This window comes from Octopus bimaculoides, chromosome 11, assembly GCF_046866305.1.
Source record: "Octopus bimaculoides isolate indiv1 chromosome 11, ASM4686630v1, whole genome shotgun sequence".
In the NCBI taxonomy this organism is placed as follows: domain Eukaryota; kingdom Metazoa; phylum Mollusca; class Cephalopoda; order Octopoda; family Octopodidae; genus Octopus; species Octopus bimaculoides.
Window position 1 is genome coordinate 42,682,881 of NC_142938.1, and position 19,108 is coordinate 42,701,988.

The following is a 19,108-nucleotide window of genomic DNA, read 5'->3' on the forward strand; positions in this document are numbered from 1 at the left end:
CCTTCTTTGGAGCAGGTGAGAAGGGGTGTTTTCATTGCATGGATTGTCTCTTTGTCTCTCGTTCAAAGTGATGAAGACAAAACTCATCCTCGGTAGGAAACGTTCAAGGAAACCGGCTAGATACGCCTGAAGCAATGTCAGATTTTCCCGTAATGTGATCACCCTGGTGCGCCTTTGATCCGGTGTCAGAAGACGTAGCACCCAACGAGCAGAAACCTACGTCATGCCAAGTTCATCGTGCAGAATATTCTCAACTCTCTTATACGATTATGCTAATAGCATTGGCTATTTGATTTATAGTCTGTCGCCCGTCATCCATCAGCATGTAGTGAATACGATCAATCTTTTCCTCGATGCTGGCAGTTGCAGGACGTCCAAACCTTGGGTCATCTTCAAGAGTCTCTGTTAACCCCCTTAATTTAGCAGTTCACTTTTGCATTGTTGATAAAGCTGGAGTGTCATTCCTTTATGTAGCAAGCATGTCAACATGAATGTCATTAGGCGCTAAATCCTTTTTCTGCAGGTACTTGATGGCACCACGATGCCAAATTTTGTGGATTTTCAAGAGAGGTCACTATTAGCTACTTTTGAAGCCCTCAATCTTTGAAGTATCAGATATCAGTTTATCTAGAAAGAAACAATGCAGTTATTAATAAGAAGAGTTGGAATTAATGTATGCAAGATTTCACAGTTCTGGCATCACTCCTTCATAGTCAGCCTATGAACGTTTCAGCCCACCGTCATAAACATTTCAAGACAGTACCAAAAGCATTTGATACTGCACACGATTATAGAATTCAAGAACATTTCGTAACCATCTTGTTAAAGATTAACTTTGTTTCGCTCACAAAACCTCTATCCCAATTTAAATATTATTCCCACAAATCGTAAATCTGAAGTGTTTGTATTTAAAGAAAGAAACAGAATGAAAGCAATGTAGTTCGTTAGTTGTTTACGCACAATCGTAATAAATAACATATTACTGAAGAATCTGAAAAGACATACTTGTAGGACAATTTTATAATCATTATCAGAGATGTTACCAATAAAACCGTGACATTGTACCTAATCTATTTTAAAATTCATACAAAAATACACAAGACTCAGCTTAATTTCATTTAACATAAACAATGCCGATGGATTTTAAGATATAATGTTCAGTACATCCGGCTTGAAAGCATTATTTATTATTACCTGGAGTCAATGCAGCGAGCTGGCAGAATCAATAGCACGCCAGGCAAAATACTGAGCAGCATTTAATCCGTCTTTACGCTCTGATTTCAAATTTCGGCTAGGTCGACTTCACCTTTCACCCTTTTGGGGTCGATAAAATAGGTACCGGGTCGATGTAATCTACTAGCTCTTCCCTGAAAAATTTCAGGCATTGTGCCTTTCGTAGAAAGGATTATTACCTGGAGTTGAGGTGGTGAGCTGGCAGAATAGTTATCACGCCGGAAAAATACTTAGAGGCATTTCTTCTCTCTCATTACGTTCTGAGTCTGAGTTCAAATGCTGTTGAGGTGGACTTTTGTCTTTCATCCTTTCGGTGTCGATAAAATCGGTACCAGTTGAGCACTGAGGTCGATTTTATCGACTATCCCCAACCCTAAAATTTCAGGCCTTGTGACTATAGTAGAAAGTATTATTACCTACAGCTGTTGTGGAAGAACATTTCCTTTCGGTGCACTCTACTTTTCCTTTGAACTTGCAACTGCACTGATTACATTTGTCTACAGCCACGAATATCTGTCCAAGTATGTACATTTTCCCATTGTAATAGCATTTTGAGGAAGTTGTAGTTTCTGAAAGCAGAGATGTGACCAGTAAAATCACGTCACTGTAACTATTTTAAAATTCATGCAAAATATAAATGTCCCAGCGTAATTTCATTTAATAATAAGCAATGTCAATGACATTTAACATATTAATATACAATAGATCTGGTATGAAAGCAACTTTTATTTTTACCTGGAGTTGTTGAGGGAGGACATTTCTTTTTTGTACACTCTACTTTTCCTTTGGACTTGCAACTGCACTTATTACATTTATCTACGGCTAGGAATATATCCCCAAATAGGTGTATTTCTGCATGGTAGTAGCATTTTGAGGAAGTGTCGTCCTTCTTTGATGTGGTTTCTAAAAGGTAAGTTTTACACGAATTCCATGTGAAATTAGACACCCACTTCAAAAAGTTTGATTAGTAAATCACAATATATTAACGATATATGAAAATTTATCGATGAAAGATGATCGATATGAATTCATTTCCTAGATCAATACACACGAAGTATGTATTTATTGCTTACTTTGGTCCCCCCCCCCCCAAATGCCATATAGCAGAAGAGACACGTAAATTGTTAATTTAACGAGATGCCCTGGGAGCCAATCTTCTTCCTGATGATATAGATGACAAAGTGCTGTCTATGCATTTAAATACGTTATTAGTGGTCGGGAATTCAGTGTCAAGATCAAATATTTCTAAGTTGAATATTCAAAAAGAGATTTCTATTTCTCAGATTTCGATTAAGTCATTTATGTTACAGCTTATTTCGAAATTATTCAAGCAAGAACATTTAAAAATTGAATTAGTGAGAGCTAAAACCTTGGACTTCTACTTATCGTTGGTGTTCATCGTAACTATAGACGAGGTAAGTAGTTTCTAGTTTATTTAATATTGTCAAACTTTTGAGGGTTCTGGTCACTGTAAAACATATTCTACCGATGAGCAACAAAGAAAGACATATGCTGTTATGGCTTTAGAATGTCAAGATTATCTAATACTTCATATAAACATCTACAGACAACACCAAAAGAATTTGATAACAGACACAATAATGGAATCTATCAAAAGATTCATGTTAATGTTCATGTTAGAGATGAGGTGACATTTACTAGTATCTCAAGAGTACTATGAATTATAAAAAACTACGTCATTAAGAAATAAACATATCATACAGGGTGGCCCAAAAGTAGGTTTATAGTTATTCAACTATCTTTTTTCACATTCATAAATTAACAGTTTAGATCTTAATTATAAAAAAATATGAAACCATTATTCTATGCTAATTTAGTTAATTGTAAGATAGAAATCTAAATGTAATAAAATGTTTAAAAAAAAATTCAAAGTGCTTACGTGATAACTGTAAACCTAATTTTGGGCCAACCTGTACATTAAATTAGATGTTTGAAGTTGTAAGATCACTGATGCATTCCATCTTTTTAATATTGGTTTCGAATCATTATTATCTGGCTTGCAAATCCTCTATGTCAATCCCATTATCATTCTCCAAAATCGTATATCCCATTCGTTATATTGTAAAGAAATTAAGGCAATGATAGACATAAGATTTTAAAGTGATATGTATCATTATAATCAAACAACTTTTATTGTTACCTGGAGTTGTTGAAGGAGGACATTTCTTTTTTGTACACTCTACTTTTCCTTTCGATTTGCAACTGCATTTATTACATTTATCTACGGCAATGAATACATCCCCAAATACGTGTACGTCTCCATTGTAGTAGCATTTAAAATAGATTTCGATCTTCTTTAGTGTAGTTTCTAAAAGATAAGTTTTATACGAATTCGATAGGAAAATAAAGACACCCACTACAAAAAATTTGGTTAGTAAGTAACAAAGTATTAATGAAGTATGAAAATTTATCGATGAAAGATGATCGTATGTGAAATCATTTCCTAGATTAATATACACGGAATATCTGCTTATTGCTTACTTTGGTCCTACACTCCAAATACCATGCAGCAGAAGAGACATGTAAATAGTTAATTTAACGAGATGCTCTGGAAGCTAGTCTACGTCCTGACGACATAGACGACAAAGTGCTGATTATGCATTGAAATACAATATTAGGTGCTGGGAATTCAATATCGAGAACAAATATTTCTAAGATACGTATTAAAAAAAAAAAAATCTCTCGGATTTACATGTAAGTCTTTTTTTTCAATAATTTCAATAATGTCACTTATGTTACAGCTAATTTCGAAATTATTCAAACAAGAACATTTGAAAACTGAATGTAGTGAGGGCTAAAACCTTGGACTTCTACTTATCGTTGGTGTTCATCGTAACTATGGACAAAGTAAGTTGTCTCTAGTTTATTTAATATTCTCAAACTGTAGAGAAAGACTAGATTTTGGAGATTCTGGACGCTGTAAAACCTATTTGCTATTCTACCGATGAGCAACTAAGAAAGACATGCTATTATGGCTTTAGAGTGTCATGATTATCTAATATTTCAGATAAACATCTACAGACAATACAAAAGAAATTTGATAAAATATACGATAATGGGATCTATTAAAAGATACATTTTAACGTTGATGTTTGAGATGAGGTGATATTTACAAAGCGGCATTGGCTAGTATCTTAAGTGAACTATGAATTACGAAAAGCAATGTCATTAAGAAATAAAAATATATTATACATTAAATTAGATGTTTGAAGTTGTAAGATCACTGATGCCTTCCATCTTCTTAATATTGGGTTCGAATGATTATTATCTGGCTTGCAAATCCTGTATGTCAATCGAATTATCATTCTCCAAAATCGTATATCCCATTCGTTATATTGTAAAGAAACTGAGGCAATGATAGACATAAGATTTAAAAGTGATATGTATCATTATAATCAAACAACTTTTATTGTTACCTGGAGTTGTTGAGGGAGGACATTTGTTTTTTGTACACTCTACTTTTCCTTTCGATTTGCAACTGCACTTATTACAGTTATCTACGGCAATGAATATTTCCCCAAATATGTGTACTTCTCCATTGTAGTAGCATTTAAAATAAGCGTCGATCTTCTTTGATGTAGTTTCTAAAAGATAAGTTTTATACGAATTCGACAGGAAAATAAAGACACCCACTACAAAAATTTGGTTAGTAAGTAACAAAGTATTAATGATATATGAAAATTTATCGATGAAAGATGATCGTATATGAAATCATTTCCTAGATTAATACACACGGAATAATTGCTTATTGCTTACTTTGGTCCTACACTCCAAATACCATATAGCAGAAGAGACACGTAAATAGTTAATTTAACGAGATGCTTTGGAAGCTAGTCTTCGGCCTGACGACATAGACGACAAAGTGCTGATTATGCATTGAAATACATTATTAGGTACCGGGAATTCAATATCGAGAACAAATATTTCTAAGATAAATATTAAAAAAAAAAAAAAAAACTCTCGGATTTACATGTGAGTCTTTTTTTTCAATAATTTCAATAATGTCACTTATGTTACAGCTTATTTCCAAATTATTCAAACAAAAACATTTGAAAACTGAATGTAGTGAGAGCTAAAACCTTGGACTTCTACTTATCGCTGGTGTTCATCGTAACTATGATCAAGGTAAGTAGACTCTAGTTTATTTATATTCTCAAACTGTAGAGAAAGACTAGATTTTGGAGATTCTGGACGCTGTAAAACCTATTTGCTATTCTACCGATGAGCAACAAAGAAAGACGTGTTATAATGGCTTTAGTGTGTCATGATTATCTAATATTTCAGATAAACATCTACAGACAATACAAAAAGAATTTGATAAAATATACGATAATGGGATCTATTAAAAGATACATTTTGACGTTGATGTTTGAGATGAGGTGATATTTACAAAGCGGCATTGGCTAGTATCTTAAGTGTACTATGAATTACGAAAAACAATGTCATTAAGAAATAAAAATATATTATACATTAAATTAGATGTTTGAAGTTGTAAGATCACTGATGCCTTCTATCTTCTTAATATTGGGTTCGAATGATTATTATCTGGCTTGCAAATCCTGTATGTCAATCGAATTATCATTCTCCAAAATCGTATATCCCATTCGTTATATTGTAAAGAAATTGAGGCAATGATAGACATAAGATTTTAAAGTGATATGTATCATTATAATCAAACAACTTTTATTGTTACCTGGAGTTGTTGAAGGAGGACATTTCTTTTTTGTACACTCTACTTTTCCTTTCGATTTGCAACTGCACTTATTACAGTCATCTACGGCAATGAATACATCCCCAAATAGGTGTATTTCTCCATTGTAGTAGCATTTAAAATAAATTTCGATCTTCTTTGGTGTAGTTTCTAAAAGATAAGTTTTATACGAATTCGATTGGAAAATATAGACACCCCACTACAAAAATTTGGTTAGTAAGTAACAAAGTATTAATGATATATGAAAATTTATCGATGAAAGATGATCGTATATGAAATCATTTCCTAGATTAATATACGCGGAATATCTGCTTATTGCTTACTTTGGTCCTACACTCCAAATACCATGTAGCAGCAAAGACATGTAAATAGTTAATTTAACGAGATGGTCTGGAAGCTAGTCTTCGTCCTGACGACATAGACGACAAAGTGCTGATTATGCATTGAAATACATTATTAGGGGCCGGGAATTCAATATCGAGAACAAATATTTCTAAGATAAACGTTCAAAAAATAAAATTCTCTCGGATTTACATGTGAGTCTTTTTTTTCAATAATTTCAATAATGTCACTTATGTTACAGCTTATTTCAAAATTATTCAAACAAGAACATTTGAAAACTGAATGTAGTGAGGGCTAAAACCTTGGACTTCTACTTATCGTTGGTGTTCATCGTAACTATGGACAAAGTAAGTTGTCTCTAGTTTATTTAATATTCTCAAACTGTAGAGAAAGACTAGATTTTGGAGATTCTGGACGCTTTAAAACCTATTTGCTATTCTACCGATGAGCAACAAAGAAAGACGTGTTATTATGGCTTTAGTGCGTCATGATTATCTAATATTTCAGATAAACATCTACAGACAATACAAAAAAAATTTGATAAAATATACGATAATGGGATCTATTAAAAGATACATTTTGACGTTGATGTTTGAGATGAAGTGATATTTACAAAGTGGTATTGGCTATTATCTTAAGTGTAATATGAATTACGAAAAGCAATGTCATTAAGAAATAAGAATATATTATACATTAAATTAGATGTTTGAAGTTGTAAGATCACTGATGCCTTCCATCTTCTTAATATTGGGTTCGAATGATTATTATCTGGCTTGCAAATCCTGTATGTCAATCCCATTATCATTCTCCAAAATCGTATATCCCATTCGTTATATTGTAAAGAAATTAAGGCAATGATAGACATAAGATTTTAAAGTGATATGTATCATTATAATCAAACAACTTTTATTGGTACCTGGAGTTGTTGAGGGAGGACATTTCTTTTTTGTGCATTCTACTTTTCCTTTCGATTTGCAACTGCACTTATTACATTTATCTACGGCTATGAATATGTCTCCAAACATGTATACTTTTTGTTGGTACCGGCATTCTACGGAAGTATCATCCGTTTGTATTGTAGTTTCTGAAAGAAAAGTTTACACGACTCCAAAATGAATTTGTAAAGGTCTCTTTTATAGAGTTTTCATTAGCTATACACAATATGAATATGAGATATGATGATTAATCGGTGAAAGCCGAAATTGAAACCAATTACAAACACACAAAGTGAATTGGTTATTTCAATTTGTCCATTCCCCAAAGCCATGTAGCAGAAAAGACATAACATATAAATGCTTAATTCGACTTCGTCTCCGAAGAGCACGACTCGTATGTGAGAAAATTGTCGGCAAATTTCCTATTATGCATTGCAAATTTCCTATTATGCATTGCAATATATTAACATGTAGTTAATGTTATTTGGTCAATGTTCAAAATATCATTTTTAAGTTTTACGATTCATTCTTATACTTTGATACTTTCAATAATGCTATTACGTTATAGTGAATTTCAAAATTATTCCAAAAAGTATATTTTAAAGTTGAAATAGGTGATTGCAAAAGATTTAGAAGGATTTTTATTATTTCAAAAGGATGGTGAATTTACGTGCCAATTCACCATTCTATCGCAAATCTGATTTGCAATAAATGGACATCGTAACTATGGACGAGGTAAGTAATCTCTAGTTTATTTAATAGAGAAAGACTAGATTTGGGAGATTCTAGACACTTTAAAACATTTGCCATTCTATCGATGTGAATTGTAGTTTTCTGTCGTGTGCAACGAAGAAAGACATATGGTATTATGGCTTTAGAATATCATGATTATCTAATACTTCAGATAAGCATTTACAGACAATACCAAAAGCATTTGATAATAGGATGAGGAAAGTTATCTTTAATTTATTTAATGTCCTAAAATTGTAAAGAAAGGCTTGATGTTGGAAATCTTGGGCACTCTAAAATATATTTGTTCTAACAATATAATTTAGTTGTTTTTTTTGTCACAGGCAAGAAAAAAAGCAAATGCTATCATTTCTTTAGAATATCTTGATTATACAATATTCCAGAAAAACGTCTACAAGGCAATATCAAAAGCGCCTAATAGTGCACACAGTAATTGAATATATCGACAGGTTCACTTCAACATTGCGTGACCATTATGTTAAAAATGTACATTCACAAGAGGTGTTAAGAAATATATCTTTAGGGTACAAGGAATTACGGAAACCCAAATCATTAAAAACTAAATCAAAACATAAATTGAATTATATGTTTGAAATTATAGGTTCACTTCTAACTCCAATTTTCTAAATTTAGATTTCAAACCATTGTCTCACTAAGCAACACTTATATTTCAATCCCAACAATACTCTCGAAAATCTTATATTAGATTTGTTATAATGCTAAGTAAAACAAGATAGCTATAATATTCTTAAGTTCTGTTGTAATAAAAATTCATATTACTGAAGACAAGGCAGTTTTATAACCTATTTCAGATGTTCCACTAATGATATCATACTTTACTATCTATTTTAGAATTGAGGTACAATATGAAAAATAGGCTAATTTCATTTAAACGTGAACAGTAGAAGTTTTGGTGATGAAGTGTAACCTTTACTGTTCAGTACTTCCTGTTTCAAAAATATCTTTCAAGATTACCTGGAGTTGTTATGGGAGTACATTTCTTTAGTGTACACTCTACTTTTCCTTTAATCATGCAACCGCACTGATTACATTGATCTTTAGCCATGAATGTCTGCCCAAGTATGTATATTTCCCCATTGTAGTGGCATTTTTCGGAAGTTACGTTCTTCTGGGTTGTAGTTTCTGAAAGATAAGCTTTACACTAGTTCAACATGAAATCCGAGATGTCACAATAAATATGATATATGGAAATTTATCGATGAAAGATGATCATATAAGAGGATATTTCTGAGATCGTGCAAAATGACAAATACACAAAGACAATTGGTTATTTCAGTCCCCAATCTTCTAGGCCAGGAGTGAGGAATCAGCGGTCTTCTAGGCCATTATGTGTGGCCTTTTGAATGAACTCAAATTTTTTAGAACAAGTCTTTTAGTTTTATTAATGTGTATTTGTTCATGTTTTGTTATTTTTATTTTAACCTTAAAATGAACGTATTTAACAAACCAAAGATTAAAAGAAAATTCAACGAAATAATCCTCTCCAACTAATCGCCACAATTACAAACATAATATGTCATAAGGGCTATTCAGACACCTGCTACACTTATGATTTAATTCTAATGCAACTCTAAAAAATGTACGTTAACTTCCCCGCCTGATTGGCGCCATTACTGTCCGGGACTGGCTAGTGAGAGCCCGTGGCGATCCAGCACTTGCACGTAGCTTTCCATTTGAAGTGGAATTTGAGAATAGTTTTACAGCTTGACCGTATCCATGTATGTTTTTTTCTTTTTTTTTCTTTCTGCTTAACAGTCCATCATATCAAAGAAGACCAAGAGAACACCGAAGGAAGAAAACAGTGGATTGGGAACTGCAATATTATTAAAGATAAGTCTGCCAAAGATAAATTGATTTGCTTGCTTTGTGATACTGCGATATCAACATTGGAAAAATTCAATGCTCATCAGCGTTATGTCACTCATAAAGACCACTAATATTTCAAATTAAAAGGAGGAGTGCGAAAGGTCGCATTGCAAAAGTTAAACGTTATTTCAAGCAGTGGCAAGGATCGGAAATAATGCCACTGAAGCAACGTATAAAGTAGCTTATATACTCGGGTAAAGAAAAGCCATTCACCGATGTGGAAATCGTAAAAGAATGCATTGTCGAAGTTGTAGGATGCTTAGGCCCCGATAAGGTTTCAAAGTGCAAACAGCTGCCCCTTTCAAGGAAAACCATAACTTATCAGTAGTATGAATTAGCTTTCAAAGTATCAGAACAGCTTCATAACGAAAACCTATATTATTCAAGCACTTTGGATGAATCAACTGATACTACTGACTCAATGCAGGTTCTATATTTCATTCGAGCCATAACAGAAGTTTTTATTTGTTACGAGGAGTTACTGGCTTTCGTCACTCTTACGTGTAGAACACGAGGAATAGATATCTTCACAAACTTTTGTGAAATTGGACTGAATTTGATTAATTTACTGAGTGTATGTACAGATAGTGCAGCTTCAATGGCAGGAAAACATGACGAGTTTATTGCATGGATAAAGAAGTATTATCAGACCCAGATGTTACCATTTCTTTTCATTGTATCTTACATCTGCAAAATCTCTGTGCTAAATCTTCTATTTTAAGCAAAAATTGTGAGAACAGGTAATCAAATTTTATGAAGAACGGAATCAGCAATCAATTATTGAATGAAGATTTCTACAGAAATGCTACATTTCTGTGTGATATCATGTTAAAGCAAAATCACTTGAATATTTCTTTGCAAGATAAAACTTAGTCTATATATATATGTGGCAAAAAATCCAAGCAGTTCGAAAAAAAGTTATCTTTTTTCAAAAGTTCTTCAAAAGGAAATTTCAGATGAATATTTTTCCTTTTTAGGAAAGGTCATTGGTGAACAGGAAGATTCCTGCAAATCATTTGAAGAATATGCAGCTGTTATAGACTTATTAATTGAAGACTACAATGTAAGGTTCACTGACTTTGAGAATCATGTTATCACACTCAAATTAGTATTTCAACCTCATCTAGGCTCCTAAAGAACTACATATGGAATTGACTGAGCTAGGAGAAGATCATATTTTAGCGTCCTTATTTGACATTAAGAAAGATCCAATTGAAATATGGAAAATGCAATAGAATAGCTATATCTTCGGCAACAAACACGATCATTTTGTTCCTGCTTTTCAATCATTTATTGCTGAGAATCTACATTTTACTACCTAACCAAAATAAAGACGTCCTTTAGGTCATAAATGACGGATACCCATCAGCTGAAACTGCAGACCTCCATGTTACAACCAAACATTCAAATATTTTCCTACAAAAAGCAGTCAGAACGGAGTCATTAAAATGTTAGCTTTAGAATTAACAAATCTTTTTTCCCTTTTTGAAGTTAACTAAGACACAGCAATGAGATTTTTTAAAACAAAATAATGTAGATTTTGAAGAATATCTAATTGATGTTTTTTTGAATGCGGCCTCATTAGATTACAACTAACTTAACGTGGCCTTCCAGCGTGAAAGTTTCCTCACCTCTGCCCTAGGCTTCGTAGCAAAAAGACAACAAATAAATGGCCAGTTAGACGCGACGTCCGGGGAGCACATCTCGTAGGTGAAGACGCTGACTACATTTAAATACATGCAGGGGAAGTGGGGAATTCCAAATATAGATCTAGTGTCATTTGATAAATATTCAAAGAATTGTTTCTTAGATTTTGCAATACATTCTTCCTTTTCGATAATTAGAGCAATGTCATTTATGTTACAGCTATTTTGTATTTATTTATTTTTCTAAAAGAAAATTTTTAAGTTGAAAGAAGTATGTTAACATATTGAACAACTACTAAGTTATTGGTATTGAGTTCATATTTGCAAAATATTGTTTCAAAGGAAAGTAATTTTATGTGGCAATTCGCAATTCCATTCAATCTTTTTTTTTCAGGATATAAATGGACATAGTGACTACAGATGAAGAAAGGTATCTCTCATTTATTCAATGTCCTGAAACTGTTGAGAAGGATTTTATTTTTAAGATGCTGGACACTCGGAAATAGTTGACATTCTACCGATGCAATTCGTAGTTTTCGATCGTGAGCAACGAAGAGAACAAATGTTACCTGCCATATCTCCAGAATAAGTTTGTTGATTATACTTCACATAAATACTACAGACAATACCAAATGCATTTAATCACGCAATACTGGAATCCTTTAACAGTTTCATTTTACCAACATTGTGAAACCATCATGTTGAAGATTGACATGACATTTAGAAGGAGGGTTTGAGTAAGCTAGTGTCCCAAGAGAACAACGAATTATGAAAACACAAATCATTGAAAAATTAACCATATATTAAATTCGATGTTGTAAGATCATTTATGACTTCCATTTTCTTTATATTGGTTTTGAAACATTACTGTCTGACTCAGAAAACCACCATTCCAATCCCAATATTTTTCTCCAAAACCGGGTTTATGATAATGTAAAGATTGTAAGACAATGACAAACATAAGATTTTAAAGTTGCGGCTGTATTGTTATAATAAAACCTATATCACTGAAGAACCTGTAAAGACGGCAGCTTTATAATTTATATCACTGTCCACTATTGGCATCATATTCTTGTGTCTATTTTAAAATTCAAAGTGTGATATAAAATATAACTGGTCAATTTAATTTCGACTTAAACAATAGACATTTTGATATTTAAAATGGTGATACAATATTTAATACATCTGGCTAAAAAAAATATCTTTTAGAATTACCTGGGGTTGTTGTGGAGGGACATATCTTTTCAGTACACTTTACTTTTCCTTTGGACTTGCAACTGCACTTATTACATTTATCTCTAGCCATGAATGCCTGCCCAAATACGTATATATGTCCTTGGTAACGGCATACTACGGCAATTTCATACTTTTTTGCTGTAGTTTCTGAAAGAAAAGTTTTACACGAATCCAATATGAAGCTGAAGATGCTTCCTTTCACATAAAGGAAAAAAACGGCGCGAGAATATCATATGTGAATTTTCCCGCGATAGACACGAAACATAGATACATAAAATAAAATGTTTAGCTTATTTCTGTGTCACTAAAGGCATCTAACAGAAGAAGCAAACCATACCAATTATTGATGTGACTCATTGTCTAATGAGCGCTGGTAGTAAATAAAGAAACTGGGTATAATCTTATTTTGCATTAAAATTCGTTCATAAGAAGTGGTATACTGCAGCTGATAGTGTAAGAAGCATCTTATATAATATCATTCTGCTTCTTCTTGCTGACCGCCTGTTTTGTCCGTGTTACGTCAATGGATATATATATATATATATATATATATATATATATATATATATATATATATATATATATATATATATACTAAAAGGGAAAATGCGGGCACAGAATCCTAGAATATACTTAAGTATTGAACCTGGAAGAGTACAGAAGAAAAAACTTAAAATGTTGCTGCTGAAGTTAGAATTGAATTTAAAAACTAGAATAGTAATGCATGCCATTTTATATTTTTATTTTTACTCAAGAGTTTAAATTAAAATACCCAAGGAGGTATTTATTTTCAATTGTTTGCAAATTTACACATTAAAAACTCGATATTACAGATGTACAGATTTAAAAAAACCACAAAGTAACAATTTAAGCAAAATTTTTTAAAAAGCTAGAGAGTCATTTCTACATTTTGCACTCAATTTGTTCATTAGCTTTCATTAAAAAAAATATTCTGGTAACTGTAAATAGAAAAGTCTTTGTTATCTGATAATGCAAACATTAAAGAAATTAATTCTTTTGTTTCATTAAAATTCTTCTTTACTATTTTTTACTCCGTTAAATTAAATATATTCTAAGAGTTTAATTTTATATCACAATATTTGTGATTTGAAATTTTCAGATTATGAGCTTGTAAATAAAATAAAAAGACAATATAATACTAAGAATAGGACAGAATTGTTTTACCTTAATACAATGGAACTTTTAAATCAAAAATATTAACTTAAATTGAAAAAAATTGCAATAAAAAGCAAAATAAAAAAATAAAAAAATAAAACAGTGCACACATATTTGATGAACAATTTGAGAAATTTATTTAGCAAATTCTAACTTCTGCAGTAATATATTAATTTTTTCTTCTCGTCCTGTACTTTTCCAAGCTTAATTGCTGCTTGTTCTGTACTTTTCCAGGTTCAATACTTAAGAATATTCTAGGATTCTGCGCCCGCATTTTTCATTCTAGTCCACTTTTTCCCAGGCAATGCTTCTATTATTATAATTAATTACATTTACCTTTATAATTGAAAAAATGATACTATTGTAAATATTTTTTAAATAAGGATTTTGTTCAAACTTAGAAATATTGTTTGCACCTAAAAATAACAAAAGATTAATAAATAGCAGCATATCTGTTACAAATAAATATAATTTTAAACAATTTTTATTATAAAATAATGTTATATTCTAATTAAATGAATAACTAATAATTCATTTTTTAATGAGTGAATTTTTTTAAAGATGTTTTTAATATGTACATATTTTAATACATAAACAAAATGATAAAAATTAATATGAAATTGCAAAAAATCACAACTATTTTCATGCTTAATATTTTTCGACGGGGCTTTCTCCAAAATATTCATCTCGATGAACTCTTTTATTGGAGTTCAAATGATATTTTATTCTTAAAAAGAGAAAAAATATCTTGATTTCTTAAAATTATCACTTTCTTTTCGCCCCTTAAAACCACACAACCTTTTTTGTAGCTAATATTTTTTGCAAGCTTTGCACCCTGAGATTCTTCTACCTCTTTCATCTGCAGTAAATCTGGAAAGCGGAATAGCTGTTAAGACAGCTCAGATCGGCTAAATACCCTTAGAAAACAGGAAAAAAAGTGGCTAAACAAGCCACTACAGAACATCAAGCCCTGTACATCTTAAACTCCGGGTAAAGTGCTCTGTACCATTAAACTAAACAACCTATGATATCAAATATTGTTTTTTTTTATAATGCCAAATATCTTAATGACAAAAATATTTCAATTTATTAAAATAATCACTTTTTTTCGTCACTTAAAGCCACACCACATTTTTTGTAGCTAAACTATTTAGACGAAGTTTTCATCATTGGATTTATCTCATAGAGCTCTTTTATTTGAACACAACTACTGTATAATTTTCTTTTACAATAGCTGAGATACTTTGATTCAAAGTCAATTTTGGGGGCTACCATGTTTTTCCTTACTTAAAGTTATACTTTTTTCGTAGCTAATACTTTTTAACTAGATTTTTACCAAAACATTCTTCTCAATGAGTACATTCTTTAAAACCCAATTAATCGATACTAAAAAAAAAAATAATTGAAATATTTTGGTTCAAAGCCAATTTTTCGCCTAACTCTCCCATTTTAACCGTACATATTTTGACCTTACTTTTTTTAATGAACCAAATTTCAATTATTTTATCTCGAAATGTAGTTTAGGATTGGATCATCATTGATTGAGAACTGAATTTGTGATGAAGCTTGCGAGTAATTAAAAGGTGATCTTAAGAGTATATTCACTATATATATAATAATATTAGGGAATAAAGTCCAAAACTTACAGGGAAAAATTTAATTTAGCAATACTAAATCAAATTTCCCAATATAAAATATATGTATATAATTTAGAGAAAAACCACTATTAAATAATTCAATAAAGAAGAATGTAATTCATACACTCTAGAAAATATTACGTTTAAAATTTACGTTTAAAATTTTAGTTTACAGCAATTCTTCGATAAGATAAGTCGTGTTTTTATTTTAAGAAATATTCTTTCTTTTACTCTCTTTTACCTGTTTCAGTCATTTGACTGCGACCATGCTGGAGCACCACCTTTAGTCGAGCAAATCGACCCCGGGACTTATTCTTTGTAAGCCTAGTACTTATTCTATCGGTCTCTTTTGTCGAACCGCTAAGTGACAGGGACATAAACACACCAGCATCGGTTGTCAAGCAATGCTAGGGGGACAAACACAGATACACAAACACGCACAACACACACACACACACACACACACACACACACATATATATGTATACATATATACGACGGGCTTCTTTCAGTTTCCGTCTACCAAATCCACTCACAAGGCTTTGGTCGACCCGAGGCTATAGTAGAAGACACTTGCCCAAGATGCCACGTAGTGGGACTGAACCCGGAACCATGTGGTTGGTAAGCAAGCTACTTACCACACAGCCACTCCTGCGCCTGTTAAATGTTTTTCGATTATTTATTTATTTATTGTTAAAACAAGTATTTTTTAGATATTTAATATAAGTTACAATACATACATTGATTTTTTTATTATTATTTTTTATTTTATTTTAGACCTTACGAGTGACTATATTTTTTAATAGATTTAACTGCAGATCGATTTGATTATTAATCGAATTGGTTTTTAGTAGTTATCTATTTGAAAATATATCCACGAAACGCGCGTAGTCATTTTATACCATTTACTAGTTATTCTTTTATTCTTTTAAGGTTTTTATGATATATTTATTTTCTAGAGGGTATGAATTACATTCTTCTTTATTGAATTATTTAATAGTGGTTTTTCTCTAAATGATATATATATATATATATATATATATATATATATATATATATATATATATATATATTTATATATACGGAGAGAGAGAGAGAGAAGGAGAGAGAGAGAGAGAGAGAGAGAGAGAGAGAGAGAAAAAAGGAGAGAGACAGAAAGAAAGACGGAGAAAGTCTACATATTTTGTATTTGTGCGTTCAAATCGCAGGCACAATCGGGATGTTTAACATAATGAAACAACGTCATGAAGATCTATAAATTTATGCATTAAAAGATATATCGATAGATAGTTAAATTAAAGTGAAATAACCTTAGTTAGCAAATAACTGTAAATATTGAACTTTTATCTTTTATGTGTTCCAGGCAATAGGCTGTGGCCATGCTGGGGGTATTATTCATATTTCTTGTTATTAGGCTTAAATGTTTATCAGTAGTATGAGAGTAGACAGATACGTATAACGGCTGAAGGGAAAGTCAATATGGTGGTTAATTACATACACACGTATATAATAATAATAATAATAATAATAATAATAATAATAATAATAATAATAATAATAATAATAATAATAATAATAATAATGATTCAGATAGAATCGGGTACTTGAAAGGATAACGCACCAGGTAGGGTTGGATAAACCTGTGGTCATCGCCTATGGCTGGTAAATATCAAGTAGGACACAGAGAAAACCAATCCTATGAGTATTAAGTGTCTAGGAGCTGGTCTAAAGCATACATTATACCATGTTGGTATACTCCAGGGTGTCCGACGTATCGTAAATTTCTATGGTGTATTATAATCAAATGAATAATAACAGACGATGGATAACTGTCAGCTCATTATAACTGTCTCTTACGCATTTTTTAAATAGAAGAATGAGAACATTACTTCATTGCAAAAAACTGTAATCATCAGATGAAACAATTTCAAAGACAAAAGAATATCCCAAGAATACAGCAGAGACGTGGCTGAAATCTTTCACGGTAAGTCTCTGCTGTATTCTTGGGATATTCTTTTTTTGTTCTTGAAATTATGTTTTATCTGATGATTAGTTTTTTACAATGAAGTAATGTTCTTATTCTTCTATTTAAAAAAAATGCGAAAGAAACAGCCGTAATGAGCTGATAATTATCCATCGTCTGTTATTATTCATTTGATCATATATATATTTCGTTTTTGTATTTGGTTTGCAAGATCCTTTATGTGAATTCGTGTGCTGAAGCATATTTTATTGTGTCATTCTCTTCTAGTGCCTTACCGGTTCGATTTCCACTTATTTATTTACTTATTTTTTCTAAAATTTTCTAAAATTATCGTTGTGTCTTGCAATCTCTTCAATAGTCGTTGACTCTATCCATTATCAGAGCTGCATTTTTTGTTTGTTTGTTTGTGCGCATGTGTGTGCGTCAGTGTGCATGTGTATACACTATGTATGTATGTATGCATGTATGTGTGTGTATGCATATATATATGTATGCGTGTGTGTACGTTTGTATGTATGTTTTCTGCATATTCATGTGTTTGAGTGTCTCTATGTGTATGGATTTGTGTGACTATGTACTTGCGTCAGTTATGTATGGATGTGTGTCTCCATATGTGTTCTTGTGTGTGTGAAGAATGTGCGTGTGTATATGGTCATGTGTTTCAGTCTTCATTAGTGTATGCATGTGTGTGCTTGTCTGTCCGTATTACCTATGTATGTATGTATGTATGTATGTATGTATGTATCTATCTATCTATCTGTTTACTTACATACCCATGTACCTACATACGCGCGCGCGTACACACACACACACACACACTCCTATATACGTCTACATAAGAGCCTACTGACAATTCTACCTCTGTATATATAAACTGTGGGTATTGGGGAATGGCTACCTTCTACGTATATTTCCTATTTGGTATTGGGGATATTTCATTTATGAGGACGTACTCCTGTATTTGTCTGAGTGTTGGATCCTTCAGGTGCTTAAATAAAATGCAGATGTCCCGTTGACGCAGTGTGCCTCCATTTTGGTCTTTGGCATGTTGGCAGAGTTCCCGTTTGTGGCCAGCACTCGGGCTAGTTGCCTAGTTTGAGGACAACTTCCTTTCTTTTACTTTTTCATGAAGGCCTTGACAAAAACGGTGGAAAGTACAACCCTTCAACCCCTGACTAAGATGTACCGGAACTGATGATTGCCTGTTTGAAATTTATCTCTTAAATAAGATTGTGAATTTGATTGATAAGATATTGGTTGTCTAATTTATTGTCGTCATTTCACTGTGTTTCAAGATATGTGAGTCAATTAATTTTTCCTTCGCAAGTTTTATTTGTAAAACTTGCTATCATAATTTAAGAGTGGCGAAAGGTAGCACCTAATTCATTTAACTTCACGCGGCTGAAGTGAAGGATTTGTTTTTGGAGTGCCTATACGTACATTCTACAAGTTGTTTATCTTACTACAGATGTTACTGATAGCTGACTTTTCAAGACAAGGGTCAAACAGCCTAGACATAAATACAGTGTTAAGTTTTAGGCTTGAAGTAT

General features: G+C 32.0%; 1 protein-coding gene across 1 annotated transcript in view; it reads right to left on the reverse strand.

Annotated features, from left to right (window-relative positions):
* The window catches only part of LOC106872600 (uncharacterized), a 314,391-nt gene that overhangs the window by 86,588 nt on the left and 208,695 nt on the right, over nt 1-19,108 (reverse strand). Inside the window, exons 47-54 of the mRNA XM_089360611.1 lie at nt 12,741-12,908; nt 8,968-9,135; nt 7,224-7,391; nt 5,948-6,115; nt 4,671-4,838; nt 3,395-3,562; nt 1,969-2,136; nt 1,650-1,802 (exon numbers count right to left, since the gene is read on the reverse strand). Coding sequence (XP_089216737.1) covers nt 1,650-1,802; nt 1,969-2,136; nt 3,395-3,562; nt 4,671-4,838; nt 5,948-6,115; nt 7,224-7,391; nt 8,968-9,135; nt 12,741-12,908 — 1,329 coding nt within the window. The remainder of the gene's footprint in view (nt 1-1,649; nt 1,803-1,968; nt 2,137-3,394; nt 3,563-4,670; nt 4,839-5,947; nt 6,116-7,223; nt 7,392-8,967; nt 9,136-12,740; nt 12,909-19,108) is intronic.